Raw genomic sequence first — 23,465 nt, 5'->3', positions numbered from 1 at the left:
AAAAACTGCAAACAACTACATCTCACACAAACTTCCATTGTCAAAAAATTAACAGATTAAACGTGTTTAAAAAACAGACTCACAATGGTTGTTCACATTAGAATCTTGCAAGCAGGCAACAAACATAGCATGGACTCTACTGGATGATCAAGTTATAGTGTGTTTGCAGGGAAAACATGCCAGTGAATTTCACTTTAAACAGCTATGAAAATCAAATAAAGTGAGCGTAAGATTGCAAATCCTCATAATTGTACCTTGCCAACTGAAACACTGAGAACAAGTTAGGTTAATCGAAGTTAACACTCATCACAGGTTTGTTTTTTTCTAATTTTGTTTTCATTTTTAACTCATAGCAAAACCTATGTAGTACATGGGTGCACACCTCTGCAATAAGAGGAATACCGAAACTTCGAACTGAATGTCAAATAAAACAGGATGTCATACGAATGTCAACAAGACATACATTTGTTTCACTGTTCTAACTACTGTGCTTACCAATAATAAATGGAAACCAATAAAAGTGATTTGAAACTACGATCATTTATTACACAACTAGCATCCTAAGCTGAAACGTTGAACTGGCAAAGTCAAATTATGATGATTTGCAATCTTAATTTCACTTTATTTTTTTTATTTTTTTTTTCTTAAAGTGATCTTCACTGGTACATTTTCACTGCAAACAGCTATAGCTAAAATATCTTTTTACAGTCCACTGAAAGAATTAGTGAACTGATTTTTTAAGTGACTCACAACTTTGTCCTGATATGACAGATCAGTAAGTGAAAGATAGCCAAGTGGTTAAGGCATTTGCTCATCTCAATGAAAACCCAGGCTTGAATCCCCACATTGGTACATTGGTGCAATCTGTGAAGCCCATTTCTGGTTTCCCCTGCCATGATATTGCTGGAATATTGCACAAAGCGGCCGCAAACTAAACTTACTCACTCATTCACTCAGCAAGTTTTATGCAAACTTCATATATTTTGTGAGTATATAAATATTGGCTAAATGTTGATACAATGATAGCAAGTATCTATAACTTCATATGTAATCATGGTAAAGTATATACTGAATAGGGAAAGAAACGTAACTCTGGCTTTTTGTTCAGTTTGTAAATAAACACGAATGCTTACTTTTATGAGATTACTTTCTTTTTTTAATTTGCATTTCTTTGCTGTTCAGTATACATGGAAAAGACTTTCAGTATTCTAACTGATGAAACAATGTGTATAAATCAGATCAGTTTGAGTTCGTGGCAAGAAAAAGACTTCTGAAACCTATAAATGCCCTTCCTGGTAAAACATGGTATGGTTACAGGACTATATCAAAAGGTTCCACTCCACATTGTTGCTTAGCCAACATCTAGCTTTAAAACATGTAAACAAAATATAGACTCTTTTTTGAAAGTAACACAAACATACTAAGTTCATGGAAACATTAATAACAAAAACTGTCAACAAAAGAATTCTAAAAAATGGATTTTGTGGGATTAAAATATTGCAGTCTTTGAACCCTTTCCACAAACTGTTTGTTGCGGTGTGACTACCTAAATTGTGTACTAAACCATGCAGGTTAAAACTGACCATCATAAAAATGTATGTTATAGTATGGGAGTCATATTCAACTTGATACTCCTACTATCGCAAGTCTTTGCTAAGCACAACTCACAAGTCTATCTTAATGTTCCGGGTTACGATCATCTTAGTAAATAAATTATTGCAAGTCTTTGTTAAAGTATGGGAGCTGCACTGATGAACTGTCATAGGTCCATCGCTGAGTCATCTAGTCTTGACCAATTTGGTAAATACAACTCGTAAGCTTTGTTGTACAACTATCACAAGTCTATCTGAACATCAGCACTACAAACATCATAAGACTACCTTAACATTATTGTGCTATTATCATCTTACTATCACCTTAGCACTACAAATATCATAAGATTACCTTAACATTATTGTGCTATAATCATCTTATTATCACCTTAGCACTACAAATATCATAAGACTACCTTAACATTATTGTGCTATAATCATCTTATTATCACCTTAGCACTACAAATATCTTAAGTCTACCTTAAAAATATAATGTTACAATCATCTTTGCACTAATACAATATTGTACGTCGATCTTAATATCATTGTGTTATAATAATCTTACAATCACCTTAGTACTACAAATATCATAAGTCAACCTTAGCATCATGGTGTTACAATCATCTTAGTACTACAAATGTCATAAGTCTACCTTAAAACGGGGGAGTTATGATCAGCTTGGCAGTACAACTATTGTCATGATACCTGGAATAAGTGCCCAGAAATCCCTCAATCAAACTTGCAAGACTTACAGTTCAAGAATAAACATATCACCTGTCATTGACATATTTAATAAGCAGTCCCAGCTCGGATTTCTATAACAAAGCATACCCATGAATTAAAATCTTACAAAACAATCACAGCACATGGTTGTAAAAAAAGGTTTGTTGATCCCTTCAACATGACACTTTAGACTTAACACCTCAATGTTATAAATAACAGAACATAAAACATAAAATACATTAATCTTCACACTACTTCATATTTCTACATTTCCGTAATTTTTGTAAATAAAAAATAAAACATCAACACACAAAGTGAAAAAGATACATTTTAAAAAATAAATTTCAGTACAAACCTCAAAAATGACAAAAATCTTAAATTTTAAGATATTTGTTCTGCTTAGTTTCTTAATTCCACAACAACTTCAATTATGGATTTTTGGTACTTCATTATGGAAATCAATATTTAAAACAAATTTAAATTAAATTAAACCCATCACTGTTATATCTATGCATAATCTTATCTGTGGTACAATTTGGGTTTAGTCTGTCCACAGATATTTGTTTTTTTCAAATGATCTATACTGAAACACAATGAAAACGCATAACATTCTCACACAGGAACCCAATATTGCACTGTAGGTTAAACACAGACCATAGATATACACTCAAGTCATATATATTAATATATATGACGGGTGTGTAGGTCTATGGTCTACAGTGCGTTATCGGGTTCCTGTGGCTACATGCCAATACAAGATGACACCCACATCTGTGCATTTATGACTTCACAGAGCCATGTACAATTATTTTTTTTAATTATGTTAATGTCACACCCAGAAGCAGTGAAAATGCATGAAATGGCAGGTCTTTTTTTTCTCATATTCCTGAATGATTGGGGTGACTCTCCCTAATCATTGATAAGAGGTAAAACAAATTAACAGTCAACAAACAGTGTCAGTTTCATTCATACTGCCTTTTGACAAACTGATTGTACTGATGTTTAGTTATATTCATTATCGTAGAAAAAGATTTCTTTCATCTCAAACTTAACAAAACAAGTCAAATTTTTCTGATCATCAACAGAAACAAATAGCAAACCACTTAAAATTGTATATATGTTCTGAAATTCATATATAAATAAGCAGTCAAGGAAATCCTTCATATCAACGCAGAGACATTCTGCTCATGTTTATAGCCTTATGTTTCTTAAGATTTTTATACACATCAGGCTAGCTATTCTCAAAACGTTCGAAACCCCATTCTTAGACATAGACTACGATCAAAGTTAAGAATTCTTAGGGCTACAAACGTTTCGAGAATAAGGGCCCTGTACTACTTCTGAGCAATGTACTCTCTACTAATACTCTAATAATTTGTGATATGCAGGATTGTTACATAAGAGCAACAAATATTTATTTACATTTAACGGTAACCCAACCTTCATATCTAGCTTTAGGCCAGACCAGTTTTATTTCTTGCTTCACAGATTTTTGTCCTAAGAAATCCTACAGGCAGGAGGGACAGTCTTTTAAACGCATTCTTTTTCAAGTTCACTCTTGCTGAGGTGTTCGAGGCAAATATTCTGAATTTTTTTTTTTTTTTTTTTATTCTTGGAATAAAAAATACCACCAGCAGATCCATAAAATAAGAGATAAAACTGGTCTGGCTCTAGGAATAATGTGTTTGATAGTGTTTTTGGAATCGTGTTACTCTTAAACAATAACAATCATCACTGATCCAGTGTCAGGTAGAACTCTTATTTCACACGACAGATGATGAGAGACAGAGGTCAGCCAATGTGTCAAGGCCAACCGAGGTCACGGTACTATTCAAGGCCGTAGGATTTGGGTGGGAGGCAACAGGTATAGCTTGTGGAGCCACAGAATTCATACTTGTCATTGGAACGTACTTATCGCACGCATTGGCATAATATTCATGCAAATGGTTAAGTGGCATTGGTGGTAATGGTAGCGGTGGTGGTGGGTGAGAATACTGGGCGGTCATCTCTACGTCAGCGTTGGTGTAGGAGCTGATTAGTGCCGTCGTAGCTGCAGCCTCAGCAGACATGACATCACTGTGTTTCTTCATATGCGCTTTGAGAGAATTTGAATGTCTGTACTTTTGTCCGCAGATCTGACACGAGTACGGAAAAGCGTTTTCATGTATTCGTCTGTGACGCTTCAAATTCCGGTGATCGCTGAAGCGGGTTCCACAGTCAGTACACATGAACGGTCGCTCTCCATAATGGATGCTCCGCCGATGGGATTTCATGCTCTGGTAATGATTAAAAGCCTGGCCACAGACATCACAGAGGTATTCCTGAAGATGGTAGCATGTCCGGTGATGACTGAGCAATCCTGCTTGTTGAGAAAATGTTTTGCCGCACTTATCACATACATAGTCCCGTTGTTCACTGTGAATCTGCTTGTGCCGTCGCAGGAAGTCGTACTTGTACGTGCGATAATTACACCCCTCTTCCTCACACTCGAACGGGCTACTGTTGTTGTGTACCTCAAGACAATGGTTACGCAGCTCACGTTCTGTCTTAGTTACAATGTTACACGACCTGCATTTTAAGTGAAAGGCGTTTGAATGAACTGTTCGCATATGACGCGTGAGATTCGACTTGCGGATATATGCCACGCCACATTGGGTGCATCGGAAGGCATTGTGTTCCGAGCTGGTTTCTATGTGGTTCTGGAGGTCGTCTGATGTTTCAAAAGTTGCTGAGCATCCAGGACATTTTAGCTTCCCTGTCTTATCACGCTTGGTGTGTTTCGGTTTAACCTTCTGTTTCCGACGGCCCATGAGCCACTTCATGACGGCAGTGCCCTTCTTGTGTTGCCACATTCGACGCCGACTTTCATACGACTTCTTTTCCTCCTCATCTGAAATTGAAAACATTGATACATTTTCACGTTGACTGAACATACAGAGCTGGCCCTGATTCCAGTTAGTTCAAAAGTGAACTAATGAAGATCCAAGTTATATCAATGTCATTGTATCAACATAGATCGATGCCCATGTTATCAGCCATTGGACTTTCTGTTCAAGTGAGTGAGTTTAGTTTTACGCCGCAGCAATATTCCAGTTATATGGCGTCAGTCTGTAAATAATCAAGTCTGGACCAGACAATCCAGTGATCAACAGCATGAGCATCGATCTGCGCAAATGTTAACCAATGACATGTGTCAACAAGTCAGCAAGGCTGACTAGCTGATCCTGTTAGTTGCCTCTTACGACAAGCAGTCACCTTTTATGGCAAGCAAGGGTTGCTGAAGGCCTATTCCACCCCAGACCTTCACTGGTCTTTTCTTCAAGATTTGACTGTGCAGACTCTTCATATAGGTTCAGGGGCGGTTTTGTAGCCCCATGGAAAAAGCCTTCACTCATCATGCAAAGATCCAGTTTTGATTTCCCACATGGGCATAATGTGAGAAGCCCATTCCTGGTGTCCTCCGCCCTGATATTACTGAAATATTGCTAAAAGCAGTGTAAAACCATTCTCACTCACTCGTATAGCTGCAAAACTGCTGTGCAGAGATAAAGATGCATTAGAATTTTGATCTGACCTGAAATCCCCACTTGAAGACAATGATCTAACACTACAAACCTGATTCATAAGGGACTGGCCCTCCTACAGATTTGAGTTATAAATATCAGGGATAATTTTCCGTTAAGGTAGAATCTTGGTAGATATAAATAAATAGAAACATCATTACACTTGGGTGCCAATAGAAATAGTTTAAAACTAAATTTTGCATTAATACATTCTTTATTAGTTACATGCAGCTGTTGATCTTGATTCTGTAAATTGTCTTTAAAAAATTACAAACGACCACAATTACATCTAAATGGCTCTCTTGAAGACTTAAACAAAAGGAATCACTTATTCAATACAAGCCATATTTTCTGGAAGGTCAAAGGTTATAATAATAACATCCCACCTGGTATGTATTCCTCCTCATCCTCCACATCTTCCTCATCCTCTATATTCACCTCCTCATCTTCATCGTCCGCTGGTTGTAGCGTGACCTTCTCCTCACTCACCTCTGTCTTCACTGCACCATCACATCCATCAACCTCACTATCAGGCTGGGGCTCGGAGGGAACAGTTGCTATTTTCGTTTTGGGTGGGCGACCCCTCTTTGCATACTTCTTCTTGTATTTCCGCCTTGGTCTTCCACGTCGTTTAACGGGCCGGTCGAACTCCTGCTCGTCTTCTGACATCTGTGTGGATTTGTCTCGACTGTACTCTGCATTGTATCCATCCACACCATACTTCTTTATAGTCACCTGGCAACAGGTATATATCACATGTTATACATAGTCAGGGACCTGCAAGAAATGTTAATAATGAGAATTATCTTACTAGGCTGGTTGGTTAACGCCACACTCGGCAGCAGTCTGTGGACCAGACAATCAAGTGATCACCAGCATGACCACGGATCTACACAATCCTGCTGGGAACAAATATTAACCCTGATTTATGTAGTGATGATAAAAAACTTAGTTTTACACCGCTTTTAGCAATATCAAGGAAGGTGACACCAGAAATGGACTATACACACTGTGCCCATGAGGGGAATCAACACATCTTTGGTGCAACGAATGAATGCTTTAACCTCTAGGCTACCCCACGACTATAAATGAAAAACGAAATCGCAACAAACATCTTATTTGTCACTTTGGCATCAAATTTGGAAGTGTCCATCAATGTTAACCGCAGATCTTATAAGACCTTGGAGTGAGTGAGTGAGTGAGTGAAAAAGTGAAAATATGCATGAGTGTGTTTAGTTTGACGCTACTTTTAACAGTATTCCATAAATATCATGGAGGGGGACACAGGAAATGGGCTTCACACACTGTGCCCACGTGTGGAATCGAACCCAGGTCTTTGGCATGACAAGCGAACGCTTTAACCAGTAAGCTACCCCACCACCCTACCAAGACCTTGTATGTCATAAAAGCAGATGCCAGGCATTACCTGCAGACATTCCTACCTGTACTCCTCCCGTAGCAAGAAGGTCGGGATGCACATCCCCAGCCTCCAGACCCGACTTGTGGCACTGGTTGATGTAGTCTTCACATGCTGTGTAGATGTCCGACAACATCAGACGTTTGGCTGCCATGGCAACGTATGGGGCAACAGCCAAGTCAAAACACAGAATTCCTACAAACAGCATATTGATAAATATTTACAAACAGAACCGTGACGCATATTAGTGGATGACCTCGATTTGTGCGATCTCATAAGTTATGGCCTGTATGAGATCACAAAGCGGTACTTTTGATGTACACAATGTCATGCCTCACACTTCCCTTGTATCCATAAATCAAGATTAGAAAAGTGTTTGTGTAGTTTAAGAAGACAACTGAAACAAAAAGAAATTAAAAACCTCATGACAATGATAATGATACTATGTCTAACATTTGATTTGTCTTTAATGCAGAAATGGGTTTTTTGTCCACAGGATAAATATAAGTTTTTAACATGGAGTTCTTCCGAAACACTACAAGAAGGGGTTGACTAACCTGATAAGTGCTGGAAACTTTTCATTCAGTTTTGGTCAAATTCAATGCAAATAATGCATACAAGATGTAAACATTTTCGCTGAGAAGTATCATAGAGTGAAATAGCTTGTCCGGCATTCGTGATGGAGTTGTTTCAGAAGTACACCTGTAATTCTGGCCAAAAAAATTCCACATAATCAGCTACGATGTTAATATCACTTGTTATCCTGCAGCATCACTGAATATATTCATGGACATGCAGAGATACCAAGTTTAAGAACATAAGTAACATACCACCTTAAAAGGTAAGTTTTGAATATACCTGCATTGAAAAAGCTAAAAGGTGAGGCAGCAAGTTCTTAAAATACCTGTATTGAAACTTTCAGGTGAAACAATAAGTTAAACGGTGAGTTGAGACGACTTCAAAATATATGAAGGTGTCCTCCCATTTGTGAGAACTCCCAGTTGTGAGATGCATTAATTAATGGTTCAGTGCACACAGGTGGTGCTCCCACATCCCCACAGTGAAAGTGGGAACAGCTCTGCTGCAGAAGAATACCCACAGGAGGTGTAGTTCATAAATGAGTGAATTAACACTTTTATTGTTTATAGTAATGAACATCGATATAGAAAATTTTAATGAACTAGGCAAGAATTGTCACTAAGGTGACATCAATTGTCAAATTGTCAAATCAAACTTAAAAAGTAATGAAAGTGAAGGCCGTAATTAATGATGACACTCAACATGACCATTCAACTTCTCTTGATAGCTTGCTCTGTAACTGTTCAAACTCACAAATATTTTCAAGATTCTCTTTCACATTGACATGAATGTCTTGGTGTATGAAATATGCAAAAAAATAATAAAGAAAGTGCTTATTGAAGAGCACTCAAGGGAAATCTTGAAAGTCAATGAAGAAAATCTAGTGAACTGGTCTAGAGATATCTCACTGACAATCTTAACATGTTGAAATCTTCAAAGTGTCACTGTAACCTTGAAAATTAAGTGAAGGTTAGCAAAATCAACAAGGCCCTGTGCCTTCCCTGGGTGAAGCTTGGTATGGAACATGAAAAAAATCCAGTGAACGGTTTTTGAGATATCTTGCTGGCATGGATAAAATGTTAAAGTCCCCTTGTGACCTTGAAATGAAGGTCAAGGTCACCAAGCCTGATTTGCCATATCCCCAATTTCATGTTAAATATGTGGTGGGGGATTGTTATCAAAGATGTGGAGCTTCCAGGTCGACACTGATACTTGCTAGGGCCTGCGATATAAAGGTGATCGAAAAGAGCAGTCAAAGGTTAATAGATACATTTACCTAAGTAATAGTTATACAGTTATTGCAATTAAATGTTGTTCTGATAGCAAATTTAAAACCACATTTTAATAATGTTACAATTTATATTCATCATATGCTGATTTTAACTTTCAATCATTTTCAAGAGTATTATATATCGCTCACCCAATCTGTACCTAGCATTGTTGGGCCTCAAAATAATGCAAAATAATTCAATCCCATTGGTGAGTGAGTGAGTGAGTGAGTGAGTGAGTGAGTGAGTGAGTGAGTGAGTGAGTGAGTGAGTGAGTGAGTGAGTGAGTGAGTGAGTGAGTGAGTGAGTGAGTGAGTGAGTGAGTGAGTGAGTGAGTGAGTGAGTGAGTTTAGTTTTACGCCGCATTCAGCAGTATTCCAGCTATATGGCGGCGGTCTGTAAATAATCGAGTCTGGATCAGACAATCCAATGATCAACAACATGAGCATCGATCTGCGCAATTGGGAACCGATGACATGTGTCAACCAAGGCGTCAGGCTAGTGATCCAGCGAGGTTGAGGTTTCGGGATCGAGCCCACCTGTGACTGGGTGTAAAAACCTGGGAGTCAACTTTGTGTGCAGACTCTTTCAGTGTTGTCACAACCCCTAGTGTACAGTATACAGCCCTGTGCACTTAAAAGAACCCATGAATCCATTGGTATATGACCAGATGGTGGCCACATGAACACGTACATACACCTAGTTGCGGGTACGTGTAGTAAACTTGGACAAAGTGCTGTGACTATGTGTCCCAGTCCACCCAGCCGTCAATTGGGTACCTCGTTAGGATGAGAGAGCCACAATAAACTCGGTGCACCTAGTGGCAGCAAGAGTTGTATACTCCCCAGGGAGTTGAGATTGAAATACCAAGTGCTGTTGAGATTGACATCCAGTGATCGAGGGAAAAATACCAGCACCTTGAGCATGCACTAGTGTGTGGATATGTGCGCTATATAAATATCATATCTATAAATATCCTATCTATCTACCTTATTGCAATTGACTCTGGTTAACAAAATTTAGAATTTCAAACCACAGGTTGCCCATTACATCAGGACGTTGTTATTGAATTGAAAGATACACTCCACATTATATTATTCTGTCCAGCACTAAATGCCCCTTGACATCAATTTCTTTCCAAATATTAATATTTCTGTAAACATCCTAAGAAAAATTGGTTTATCCAATGAAATGTGATTATTCACAAAGTAACTCTAAAAGTTACAAAATTTACCAAAACTGAACTTTGTTCAATGCTATAATATGAATCAATATACTGCATGGTCTTTGTGTCACTAAATGTTATTTTTTACAATACAATGTCTGTTCTTTTCACAAGGTTCAGTTACATAGTTAACTTTAATTAGCTATGGTTAATCCACTCAATCAGATCAGGGAGTAAGGTGTGTTTGCTAATTACCCATAGTTAGTCCATTGTCTCACAACTGGGAGTCTCACAATTGGGAGTTCTCACAAATGAGAGTAGACCTATCTGTATGGGAAAATCAAAGGTAAGTTAAAAAGTTTTGAATACACTTGCACTGAAATACTCAGATGATACCCAAAGCTAAAAATTGAGTTGACATGGTTAAGGTTTGGTCTGGTTGGAGTTAAACACCACACACACCAATATTCCAGCTAAGTGGCAGCAGTCTGTAAACAATTGAGTCTGGTCCAGACAATCCAGTGACCAACATCATGAGCATCAATCTCTGTAATTTGGATATAATGAAGTGTCTAGCAAGTCAGTGAGTCCGACTACCCGATCCCAGTCACCTCGTACAACATGCACAGGTTGCTGAAGAACAATTCTAACACAGATATTCACTGGTGGTGAAGCAACAAGGCTTTCCTGACTTACCTGTGTACATCATCTTGATAAGCGGTGCAATAGCGGCATGTTCCACTTCTGGTATACAGAGAGACATGTTCTTCTTCAAGTGACAAAGTACTGGACTGAATGCTGCGAGAACACACGAATGAACCTTGAACTCTTTGTCCTTGACCTTTACAACAAGGTCACAATGTTGGCCTTTCAACCACTGTTGGTGGAGCTGGTGACGGAAGTTTTCCGAATGATCATCAATGATGTGCACAAACTTTGTCGCCACATTTGAACTGGACTTCTGGGAATCTTCCCCTGACAAATCCTCCTTTTTACTCCGTTCTGAATAATTTTCATCCATGTTTTCTTCAAGATTCTGAACAATTTCATTAACTCTCTCTGCGAATTTTGAGGCTGTCATTTCCTCACTTGCCTCATTTGGGACTTGTGACATTGGAGTTCGATGCTCATACACTGTCTGCTGAACAGTCATGCGGTCAACACGTGCCAGTGCATCCCCTCCAATGCTAGTCACACCAGACATGTTGTTCACTGATCTGACAGACAAGTTATCAACATTATGTTGCACCATGTTATCCATGCTTCGATTCGACATGTTATCAATGTTTCGATTTGACATATTATCAATACTTTGATTTGACAAACTCATACTATGTGGTATGTTATCCATATTCTGGTTATCAACACTCTGGCCAGACATGTTATCCATGCCTGACCTTGACATGACACTGCCTCTGTTTGCAGCAATGTCTATACTCCTACCAGTCAGTCCATGTGAGGGCATACTTTCAATACTGCGAGGCACAAGCCCATCCATACCACTAGGTGCCATGTTGTTCAAGTCCCTCGCACCAATACTCATTCCACGATGATCCAGACTGTCCATATTCCTTGCCTGTAATGTATCATACCCTCGATTCACCATGCTGTCATATCCTCCAACATTCATATCCATTCCCCTGGCAACAATGCTATCCAGTCTATTAGCCGCCATGTTGTCCATTCTTGATGTAGCCATATTGTCTAATCTGGAGGCGGCCATGTTATCCATGCCATTGGCAGCTATGTTTGCCATCCCAACATTAACGAGGTTGGGATCTTCATTGTCCATGGCTACCTGCAAATATATTTAGAAAATAATCAAGATACAACTTTTAAGTTTTCTATCATCTTTCATTTTCTAAGTTCTATCATCTATCAAAGCTTTGTCCAATATTAGATATTTAGTACAAAATTATTTCAAATTCATGCATCATTAAAAACATGTCTCATGTTTTTTGTTTTTTTGCAGGTGGGGGGAGGGGGGGATATAATCTTGATCAATTTATAAACAACAGAACAACTAATAAATCAAAATGTTGCAAATGGTGACTTAAGAAATAAAAACAATGCAAGTTGTTCCATGAATATGCTTTGAAAATATATCAGACGTTAGTTGGTAGAAACTGCATTGATATTTCGTCATCAAAATACATATATCAAAACACTTCAGTAGTTTGGCACCACTGTACCATGGTAAAGCTTAATGTGGATATTTTCTTTTGACCGTCTGGAGAATTCCTCTCAACCCAGGCATCGGGCAATGGTAGTTTTCAACCCATTTTGCTATGTGGAATTGAAACCTCAACATAAATTTCACAAACCTTCAGGCTAAAATCTGAAGTTGAGAAAGGTGAATGCACTTGAAAATTAGTCACAGCAATATCTCTATAATCTGTTCGAAACATCTGAATCTGCAATGTTTGTAATCATTATTATCAGACATAATGAATGTGACTGGCACTGGTGTAATGTTACATTCAAACAGACTGCAGATTTGCATATTTGTGTTCCAGAAAAAAACAAAACAAAACTGCACTAAAGTGGATCGCAAATTCGTAACAAAATGAAATTGACAAGCTGTAACATTTTGACAGGTAATCAACGTAAACGCAATAATATATTCCTACTATTCATCCAGATTTTATTTTTGACAACTTTGGTTAAATCTACATCACAAGGATCTTATGCCCGTTTCAATATCGATACAGGTCCACTGCTAGAGATATATAAAATTATGGAATCGTGCAATTTGAAATATCACCGTTCTGACATAAACTAAAATGAAATTGACATCTAAACATATCGCGCACCTGCAATGTACTGTGCACCACGTGCGATATGGTCTCGAGCCTCTTTCACGTGATTAATTACTCTCGTATTGTTTACAAATGACATCAGCTATTGTTTATTTGACACCCAAACGCGTGGCGAGAAGTTGCACCCGCGGGTAACCCCTTATCGTTTCAGTACCGTTAACTCATTCGCGGCGGCTCGCGGCGCTCAAATTAATTTACCGATCATTAGCCATTTAGCATGTAATATTATGTAATGCAAGTGTACAAAGACTTTGAGCGTTTGTAAAAGCAGATGTAAAGACTCACTCATGCATATTACCTTTGCAAACTATGCAGAATTAGCATGGAATTTGTGGCAATATGGCGGACCATCGTCTCCCTCGAGCTGAAAAATGTAGGTTAACCCCTACCGTTGAAAGAGTTAAGTCCCTTGGCACTTCTAACCGTAAATTCGTCATTGAGCCGTGGCATGTTTACCGTTATTTGTTGTCAGATCATCATATTATGTCAAAATGGTTATGTTGACATTCGATTTGAATGATAAGTAGATACCTTTTCTTCAAGTAATTATCATCAATTCATGAAACTCGTTTGGTTCACAATTTCTGTTAACCCATTATCAATTAAAGATCAAATGTAAGTTTCTAAGCAACAACGTGACAGATATCAAAGGTTCAGACAAAGATAATTTACGTGTAAAAGTGATATTGGATATCTTAATTACTAATAAAATATTACATTCAAAAACATTAATTACTGAATCTGGTTATTCAAAAGATAGGAGTACAATATCTCCTCATGTGACATATGCCAAAGTCGCATATCTTATATAGACCGATACACGAATACATCAATGATATGAAATTGGTTATTTTTCGCTTTTCGAACATGTAATTTCATTTGGACTTAACAGATCGCCGATGTTAGAATTGAAAGTGTGGACACCATATTGACAGAAGTAGCTTTAAAATCTTCGATTAAATGCTGTGTGAAAGTGAAAGTTCGACTCATTCTGTGAGTAAGAGGGTTTAGTTTAACGCTGATTGTTCCAGCAATATCACGGCGGGGACACCCGAAATGAGCTTCATGCACTGTACCCATGTTGGGGAATCAAACTCGTGCCGTCGGCGCCATTAACCGCTAGCCACCCAACTGCCGAACCTGAGTCTCAGAAAGAAGAGCTTGTGGTATGTTAACGTTAATTACAGACACAGACGCTCTTAATTCTAAGCCGGGAGAGAGAGTCCCGGGACCGCGACATTTGTTAACTGATAAAACAAGAAATCGTTACCGTAATCCGACATTATCGTACCTCGAATTTTCATAATTCGGAAAAGCAAAACGGTAATAAGTAAACCGTTTTACTCGAAATGTAATCGTCTCGAGTATACGTTTTCATAACACGGAGTAGGGAATAGGTATTTATCCTTTACTTTAAGAAAATCCTTTACTCAAGATGTAACCGTCTCGTATATATATTCACTGAAATGCTCATGTTCATTGTAAATATGGCAAATACACAGGTTCGAGTTACCTTGGTTGAGACACTTAAAGGAGGACAATTTTTTTTACGACGGACTTCAATTCAGATTAAGAAAACAAGAAATGACACACTATATTGGAGTTGTGTTGTTCCCGGGTGTGCAGCCGGCGTAAACACCCGGGACGAAGTTCTTGAAGCTGTCCTCAGCGTACAACATACTCACGAGGCTGCTGAATTTGAGATGGATGTTGCAGCTATCAAATCAAAACTGATCGTTCATTCATACAAATTACATCTTTCATAGAGTTAAACGAGGTAACTATTATGAAACCATTAACTATTATTTATGCTCAATTTATTCAATGGTATTAGTAATTACATATACTGTGTTCATTGATGCGTCCATTTTTTGTTTGTTATTTTGTCATGGCAAAAACAGAGACGGGAAGAGATATCGAGGTAACGTCAGAATGATGATCTTCTCAGCGAGAATCCGTCGTTACAGTCGATGGAGACAATCCTCTACAGACTCCACTGCAAAGATTGCCTAAATCAAGACAAGAGATCAACTTGAAGGGTAAGTTTGCCGAGACTGAGGGAGGAGAGGACTTCCTTCACAAGCTGGGGGATCACATTTTAATCTTCATGAGAGGAACCTCTAACGCCTGGCGTCGGACGGCATATAATGTGATGGTACTTTTTATGCATCGCCCAAGCTCTTTTGTCAGATATACACAGTTCATGCCGAAGTTCAAGGCCACGTGTTCCTGTTCGTGTACTGCCTGCTTCCAGACAAGAGAGAGGAAACGTACGTGCTGATGTTCCTGTACCTCAAAGACAAAGCACAGCAGAGAAACATTGACCTGGACCCGATCACAGTGCAGATGGACTTTGAGTTCTCAGCCCATAACGCAGTGCGATATGTGTCTTTCCAGCAACAGGAATTCGTGGGCGCTTATGTTATTACACCCAGAGCATCCTGAGAAGGACTCAGAAAGAAGGTCTGGCGCAAGAATAAAAGGACGACGTTCGGAGGGTTGTTCGAGCTGCTGCTCTGCCCCTGGGGCCCAAAGGCCAGGGTTGAATTGCACAAAGCGATCTTAACGCTACAATGATTGTAACTCCCATTCTTCAACATGGGCTTAAGACAGTCGTAGCGCTAAGATTGCTTTGTGCAAGTGGGCCCAGATGTATGGCTGGACACTATGTCCAACGATCCAACACGGAAGTCAACATTCTCCGCCTAGAGCAGCACTGGAAGGATCCAACCAAGAAGTACAGACAGATGGACAACAGAATTCGATGTTTGAAGGAGGATCTTCGCAACAACAGGTAGATGTGCTGCAGTATACAGGCTCTGTGTCGGATCTGCTGCATTTGGATAAAGATTGAGAAACTGGAACACTGCAGACGAGAACAATGCGAACAATGCGAACGATGTGAACATCGGCGGTGTTAGCAATGAAACACGTGGATTATAAACAATAAAACTGAGTGAACTTTGAGGTATCATTAACAATAAAATAATTTAAAATAAATAATACAGCTTATCTGGGTTTTGGTTTCTTGTTGTATCATCCCCTAAACACCTTATGCTGAAGTAAATTGTCTCTTTGACAACTCGTCGCTGCCATTTCAAACATCACGTGAAGTAATCGTCAAGTCACTCAATTAACGTTACGTATTTCACGCTCCCCTACTTTTTCTCCACATTATACGTTCCTTACAACAGGCTCCAGGGGATGAATGCTGAAAAAATATATTCAAATATTTCTCAGGAATTGAGCTTATCTAGAATTGGTGAAATCATATTTAATAAAGGTTTGGACGTTATCTGCTTATCTGTTCCCAGAGAATTTATTTTGCAATTTTAAAAATCTTATTCTGTAACGGTTATTCAAGAAGCAATATCCTGACCAGAAACAGGCTCCTCGCATGTCCATGTAGGGAATCGAACCCAGGTCTTTGGCATGAGCAAATGCTTTAACCACCAGGCTAATCCACATTCCCTGCCGAGTAAAGAGCAAAGGCTTGAACTCTTATGCTTATCCCCTGATTAAAAATCGAGAGGAATTATTTCTGTCATTTTCACACCAAAAATGCCAAGGAAGAGAGCAGGTACTGTCCTTTATGGATGTGTACACAAAGAACTTGGTTTAAGCACACCCAGTATTTTTGCAATATTTTCAACACTTCATAATACTTCTCCTGGTAACCATGATGGAAAATGTGAATATACAATTTACAGTTAAAATTTCAAGTCTCTCTGGCCTTTTTGATCCTTCAGTTTAAAACAGACAACAAATGATTTGAGTCCATGTTGATTTTTCCATGATAATAGCTCATTCTGAAAAAAAGGTACTTATTTTCACACAAAACAATGTCTGTATGTTTGGCCCTGGAATGTTTATTGTTGAATCTATTGATGAATGTGAATATTCAAAATTTCATTTTGTGTGTCGTACACATTTCAAGGTCAATACAGAGTGTTATCTCTCGCAGCCAGCACCCTCCTCCTCATACCCTACATTAGCCTCCTGATCCTCTGAGGGGACAGCTTTCAACTGGGCCAGGTTCAGTACAGGAAGATCACTTTGATACAAACCATGACCAATCATGTCCCAGATATGATCCAAATGGTTAAGATTAGGGCTCATTCAATCATTAGATATTTCAAGGCGTGCATAACCAAGTTCTCTAAATATAGAATTTTGCTTCATCTTACAAGTAAATCTTAAAGACATGTTTATTTGCTAATACACAGTTACCTGGGATACAGTTTGAGTCAACATTATGCAATATGATGGTGTCCATTATATATATGAATTTGAACCAGACTATCATATGATTGATAGCACAAGTAGCGTGCCAGCCACTGATGAAATCCATCGAGTCAATTAAACCATACTAAATGTCAAGTAAACAGAACAGGATCCTAATTCATGGAAAAGTCAAATACAAATTGACTGTCCACTACCTGTATGTTATTAATCAAAAACAAAACAACAAAGTACGAAGTGATTGTACTTTATTATCATTTATGTACATGTGACTCGCCCACTTAGTGTGGTGAATACAATATAGGTCTTCAAAGGGACATCACTCTAACACACTTTCCTACAATGAATGCAGTATACCTGTCACCGATTGCTTCATTCAAACGCAAAGATAATGCTTGTTTGTCATTTCTAATACCTTTTAACCAAATTATTACAAATATCAATTTCAAATCGATGTATATTTCATCTACAAAGAAAACATATTAAGCACTGTTTAAATACACTTATTGAAATCAGTTTTTAACTACCAATAGCTAAAATATCAGTTTGCAATTGGAACAAGAAGGCATTTAACTTTTACAAAATGCTAGTATTATCTAAAACATACATCTGTTTCAATTTCAGTCAGTCTAAACTAAACTCCACTACTGAGTCTTACAAAACCTTATGGGAGGTCGCGTCAGGTAACTTTTGAGATTGACCAATCAGAACACAGCTTACCAAATCGCGAAAGTGGACATTCGCACATTTCTTTTGAACTTTTTAACTCAAAAAGGTTTGTACCCAAACCTTTCCGAATGTTATTTAGCATAAGATAGCTTCCGGGTGAAGCACACAGTGCATATTACAACCGTGCCAACTGTGAGTAAAGAGTCACTGAAAATAGTGTTTTTGACAATATTCCAGGACATCATCTAGCCGAAATATTTGCTAATGGTAACCATGTCAACAGAAACCCCAAAGCATGTATACTGCAGGTCAAATAACTGTTATATGCGAATATGTGTTTGTGGAGATATCCTTGTCAGTGACCTGAATATTTTGTAAGTCCCTTCGATCCCTAAGTAGTAGCCTTTGTCTCATTTAACCATTTAGATTGAACCATCTCACTATTGAATGGACGGTCATGGGATGCTCAAATGTTACATCACACGACCTATCAGGGTTTGTTAGACTCAGTGGTGGAGTGTAAAGAATAAAACTGAGACTAAGTTTGCATAGACTGAATTTCAGTCTCCAAACATGGCAGTTATATTCAGTTACCTCTGAATACTGAAACTGATTAGAAAATCCAAGATGGTGGATGCAAACAATAATTTGGTGTTAATATCCTACTATATTCCATCACTGAATTTTGTAAAATATGGCTAAACCTCTATAGTAAACTCAATGAAAAATGGTGGGAGGTGTAAATACAGCATGAACTCCTGACGAGTAAAAAGACCTATGACTTATCATGGAGGATTTAACATTTTACAAACTTTTACTTTCTTCATCCTCTCAGAAGTTTTGACAGATCTATAAAACAAAGTCACAAGACAATCACGTTCTTCAGAGGCATGTAGAAGTTAGTTATCAATGGAATAAGACAAACAATTTTATGGATGTCAACTTCTGCATTATTGTTTACACAACATTTTTGGGCTATTCCTTATACCTTCATCAAGTGCAAGGAATTCCCAGAAATGTTGTTAAAACTATAAAGAAGTTGACACCAATAATTTTTGGGGTCTTATAAGACAATCCTATCACAAAGAGCAGGAAGCTTTTAAGTGGTGTCTTTATTATCACTATTAAGTCCAAATCAATCACATACATCAACCATTCCCCTACATTTGGGAATCAAACCCCATAAAAGTCCACACCAAGATAGTGCAAATCTGGGAGGCACATGTGATACACACCCAAAACCAGCACCAACTGTTCCCCATCTCTTGGGATTCAAACCATGAATAAGTCCATTTCAAACAAGTACATGTGCCACTGTCCCATCAGCCACTAACCTTCAACAAGTCCATACCAAGCAAGTACATAAACTATTCCCCAACACTTGGGAATCAAACCCTGTGCAAGTCCATACCAAGCAAAGGCATCAACCACATGGCTCAATGCTCTAACATTGCTACAAGACTTTAAGAGACTCATTTTCATATATACATGATACACAACTGAATTAAACAAATATTTCAAATGTCAATTATAAGTGAAAGACTATCTCATTAACAGTTTCGATAATATATACATTCTTAAAAAATACTATTTCTCTGTAAACTGTAACTGCAGATTTAAACTAACCCACTGTTTTCCTGGTCATCAATTTCTCTTGATATCAGATATATCACAACTTAAGTTCAGATAATGAAATTAAGACAAAATATAACATGGTGAAGTTAAGCAAGAATGTTTGTTTTTAACAGATATGATTTAAAAAATTAACAATTCTTAAGACAGTGATGAACACTTGAGATATACTGAAGGAAAGAATTAAAAGAACACCTTATTTCTGAAGCTTTAGGCAGTGAACACATGCAGCTGGGATGCACCTGCCCATCTGATTCAGGTATTAAAGAAAACACAGTGACAGGCTAATTGAAAACACTACAATTTTATAACAATTTCTTTACTTTTTGCCTTCAGTATATGTCAAGTCTGACCTGTGAAAGACATCTTTATATGGGCACCACAAAAATAAGACTGACACTTCACAAAGAATTATGATATAAATTAAGAGATTACGTTTGAAAGACATGAACGTTTCTATTCCTCACCCTCAACAAACACAATAAATAAATCATTCCTATACCTGTGGCAAGCCAGCCCTGTACATATATACATTATATCATCTCTCTTCCCAGTATTAAACTCATGAAAAGAAAATGTTTGGGGATTTACGTTTTAGACCCCTCTCTAGGCATATCACTTCATTTGTGCCCACAACCTAGGTGAGACCCTTTGAGTTGTACCAGCTTTGTCCATGCGTACAAGTGGCTGGGATTTTGAACATGTTGTTTAAGGTTATAGCTAAAAATCTGACTGATTGTCACCACTGGATAGAAGAAAAAATGACAAAATATACGTTTTCAATATCTAAATATTGGCATCCTCATACCAGACACATTTCAGGCATCCAGTATAAGCGAAAGGGTTTGGCATCCGCATAATTGCAGCAAATTCATTAATATGATGACAAGAACAAATATATGTATACTACTCAAAAGAAATTATGAATGACCAATTATTCTCTGAGTTGTATATGTGCAGCTTAATAACGAACAAAATGAACCACAGGTGCTAACCTACAAGACACAAAGAATTTGCCAGCGCTGGCCTCTCTAAATCTAGTCCATCAAACCTCATACGTAACAATTAAGAAAACAGGCTACATACTGATTTCAAAAAGTAAGTCATATTTCTGCTTGAATTTGAGTGCTTGGGATTTGACATGAGTTTGTATTTTAATTTGATAAAACAAACACTGAGTCAAATGTGTAAACAAAGTTCCCACAAATGCCACATTTTAAAAAACAAAAGTCTACATGTAACAGACATGAGTCCTTCTACCGATGTCATTTCAATCATTTTCACTCTGGAAATTATATTAATTACCAAAACTTCAACCAAATGAAGTTGACACAGGCTAGAGAATACACCCTAGCCTTACAAATACACTCATAACAAGCTGGCCTCAACTGCATAAGATGATAAAAAAGTAAAGACAGAAAATCATAAATACAAACAAGCAGAAATTATTTCAATTCAAGGTCTTGACATCCAGAAAAGCAACGGTAACAACACAGAAGGGAGATAACTCTCACAAGGGAGATAACCTTACACAATGACTGCCACAAACTCTTCTACATGACTGCAAAATCTCATTAACATGAACAAACTATGTACAAACACAGCTCACATCTGTGTAATCCTGCATAAATAATCCATCTGACTATATGAGTTTACGCACTAACTAGGTAATATTTGCATTGCATGTGCTTTGATCATTGGCTAATGCCAGGGAGACATAATGGTCAATATCAAAATACTGGACCTTAGCTTCTTATTGCAACCATAGCAGTTTGGCTGTGCTGACAGGAAAAGGTATTAGAGCTTTTCTTTCTCATAGTAGAAAGCGAGACACCATTTTTTTCATCTTGATCCAATTTTGAACATTAAAGGCATACTTTAAAAAAAAGGGACAATTTATCATCATACAAATGAGTGAAGTGAACTTTCAGTTTTTAGCAATATTCCAGCAATATCATGGCAGAGGACAATTGCAATAAGCTTCACACATAATCAACCCAAGGAATGGTAACGTTATGAGAGAACACCTGATCCACTCTGCTACTGACAACCCCAATTAATTAGAATTCAAAGCTAATGTAGACTATTTCGTGACAATATTCACTGTGACCTATGTAGATTTCATTGTACTGTCATAGGGTCAACAATTTCCGCCAGGTAAAAACAAAGTTGACCTGTGCCTAGACATTTGAAGCTCTCTTAGCATAAAGATAGACATAGGTGCCATATATTAACATAACTTACGACTATATTAGCGCTAAGAGAGCTTAGACAATCTAGGCCCTGAACTTCAGGGCTATGGTCACAATAAGATCTTACAGGGTCCATATGGAGTATATATTCATTTATACAATGGCATGTCACCAGAAAATATTCCCCACCGCCTTCATACGAGGGATTGGAGAAATTGAAGTCAGGGACACCCATTCTCATGTTAACCTTCCTTACCCTGTGTACACTCTGTAAGTCTCCAGAACATCATTTACGGACACGTTTGAAACAGCTATTAATTCACTGACATTGACTAAAACACTCAAACATTCCATTCAGAAGGAAGCTATTTAACACTTATGTCAATCAACCACAGATTCCATAAGCCCTACAGGTTATCGAGGTCTAACACTGAACCCAGTCAACCCCACCCAGTAAACCCAACTCGTCAGCCCAACCCAGTCAACCCACCAGACCTAGTTATTGTGCATGTATATCCACATCAGGCAGACGCGAAAGAGAGAGTTTAGTTCTACGCCACTTTTAGCAATAATCCACCAATATCATGGCGAAGGGCACCAGAAATAGGCTTCACACATTATACCTATGTGGAGAATCCAATCCAGACTTTTAACATGACATGCAAACGCTTTAACCTCTAGGCTACCCCAATGCCCCTGACAGACACAGACTGAGTATTTCAGTTATACAACAGCATGTCAATATAAACTTCGGGACAAAGTGATGCCGTTGTTCAATGTTTATCGCTGCATAAAGCCCACAAGAACGAGCACAAGCTGACAATACTAGATGCATCTGGGAAGCTGAGATTTGAACCTTTGATAAGACAACCTAGGTCCCTGGATCATGCACTCATGAGTTATTCATACAATCACATAAAATGTTGAACATTCCTAATAAATGATAAATAAAGTTCATGAGCTGAACAACATGGTACGGAATGTACAATATCTAACTTCTTCAACAAACATATTGCTGAGGGACCACTTCAAAAGTTTAAGCACTGACTTGAGTTGGTCATGCTGGATTTATTCCAGCCATATAGTACTGGGTTAGGATGGGTTTTTCATCCACTGAAACTTGTCAAATTTTCGTTTTGAATAGGATCTAAAACAAAATTGTTTTGCCAATCTAACTATTTTAATTTTTGGTTAGATGGTGCCAAATACACAGAGAGTTTCCACTATGTTTCCACGCTACTCCTAATGGAGCATGTAATGCAGACTTTTCACTATTTTCCATCTTTCAACTTTTGAACTGGTCCTGTGTAATATCTCTATTTTGATAAACTAATGCCCCAAAACAACTGAACACAAACTGATTTCAGTCACACAAAAGATACCCAATGCTTCACATTGTTGTCACATCCCAACACCCACTGTAACCACTGTAACCACTGTGACATCTTGTATATCTTCTTGTTTCATTTTTCAAAACAAAATATAATCAGACTATTGAAAGTTCTCTCAAACCAGAAAACCCAGCAAAACCATTGCTGTGACTTGAACTGGCATCGTCTGTTAAGAGTCAAGAAAAACAGAGGCAAAGTCTTGGTAATTCAAAT

The 23,465-nt window shown here is 37.9% G+C and overlaps 1 protein-coding gene across 1 annotated transcript; it reads right to left on the bottom strand.

Moving 5' to 3' along the window:
- Nucleotides 1-3,904: 3,904 nt before the first annotated feature.
- On the bottom strand, nucleotides 3,905-13,506 carry LOC137288316 (myoneurin-like). Its single transcript, XM_067820780.1, has 5 exons — nucleotides 13,425-13,506; nucleotides 11,004-12,105; nucleotides 7,321-7,490; nucleotides 6,265-6,613; nucleotides 3,905-5,205 (listed from the first exon to the last, which is right to left on the bottom strand). The coding sequence occupies exons 2-5, from the start codon at nucleotides 12,097-12,099 to the stop codon at nucleotides 4,079-4,081; spliced, it is 2,742 nt and encodes a 913-aa protein (XP_067676881.1). The 5' UTR covers nucleotides 12,100-12,105; nucleotides 13,425-13,506; the 3' UTR covers nucleotides 3,905-4,078.
- Nucleotides 13,507-23,465: the final 9,959 nt, after the last annotated feature.

This window comes from Haliotis asinina, chromosome 1, assembly GCF_037392515.1.
Source record: "Haliotis asinina isolate JCU_RB_2024 chromosome 1, JCU_Hal_asi_v2, whole genome shotgun sequence".
NCBI classification, from domain to species: Eukaryota; Metazoa; Mollusca; class Gastropoda; order Lepetellida; family Haliotidae; genus Haliotis; species Haliotis asinina.
The sequence above is the reverse complement of the archived record's forward strand: the minus strand, read 5'-3'. Positions and strand labels throughout refer to the sequence as shown.

What these genes read in the sequence shown, in the direction of transcription:
- LOC137288316 (XM_067820780.1), bottom strand. Translation starts at nt 12,099, where the DNA reads ATGGACAATGAAGATCCCAACCTCGTTAATGTTGGGATGGCAAACATA. An exon ending in TATCAAGATGATGTACACAG is followed by an intron (nt 7,491 to 11,003) that starts GTAAGTCAGGAA and finishes TGCTGTTTGTAG; the next exon opens with GAATTCTGTGTTTTGACTTG. An exon ending in TTGCTACGGGAGGAGTACAG is followed by an intron (nt 6,614 to 7,320) that starts GTAGGAATGTCT and finishes ACCTGTTGCCAG; the next exon opens with GTGACTATAAAGAAGTATGG.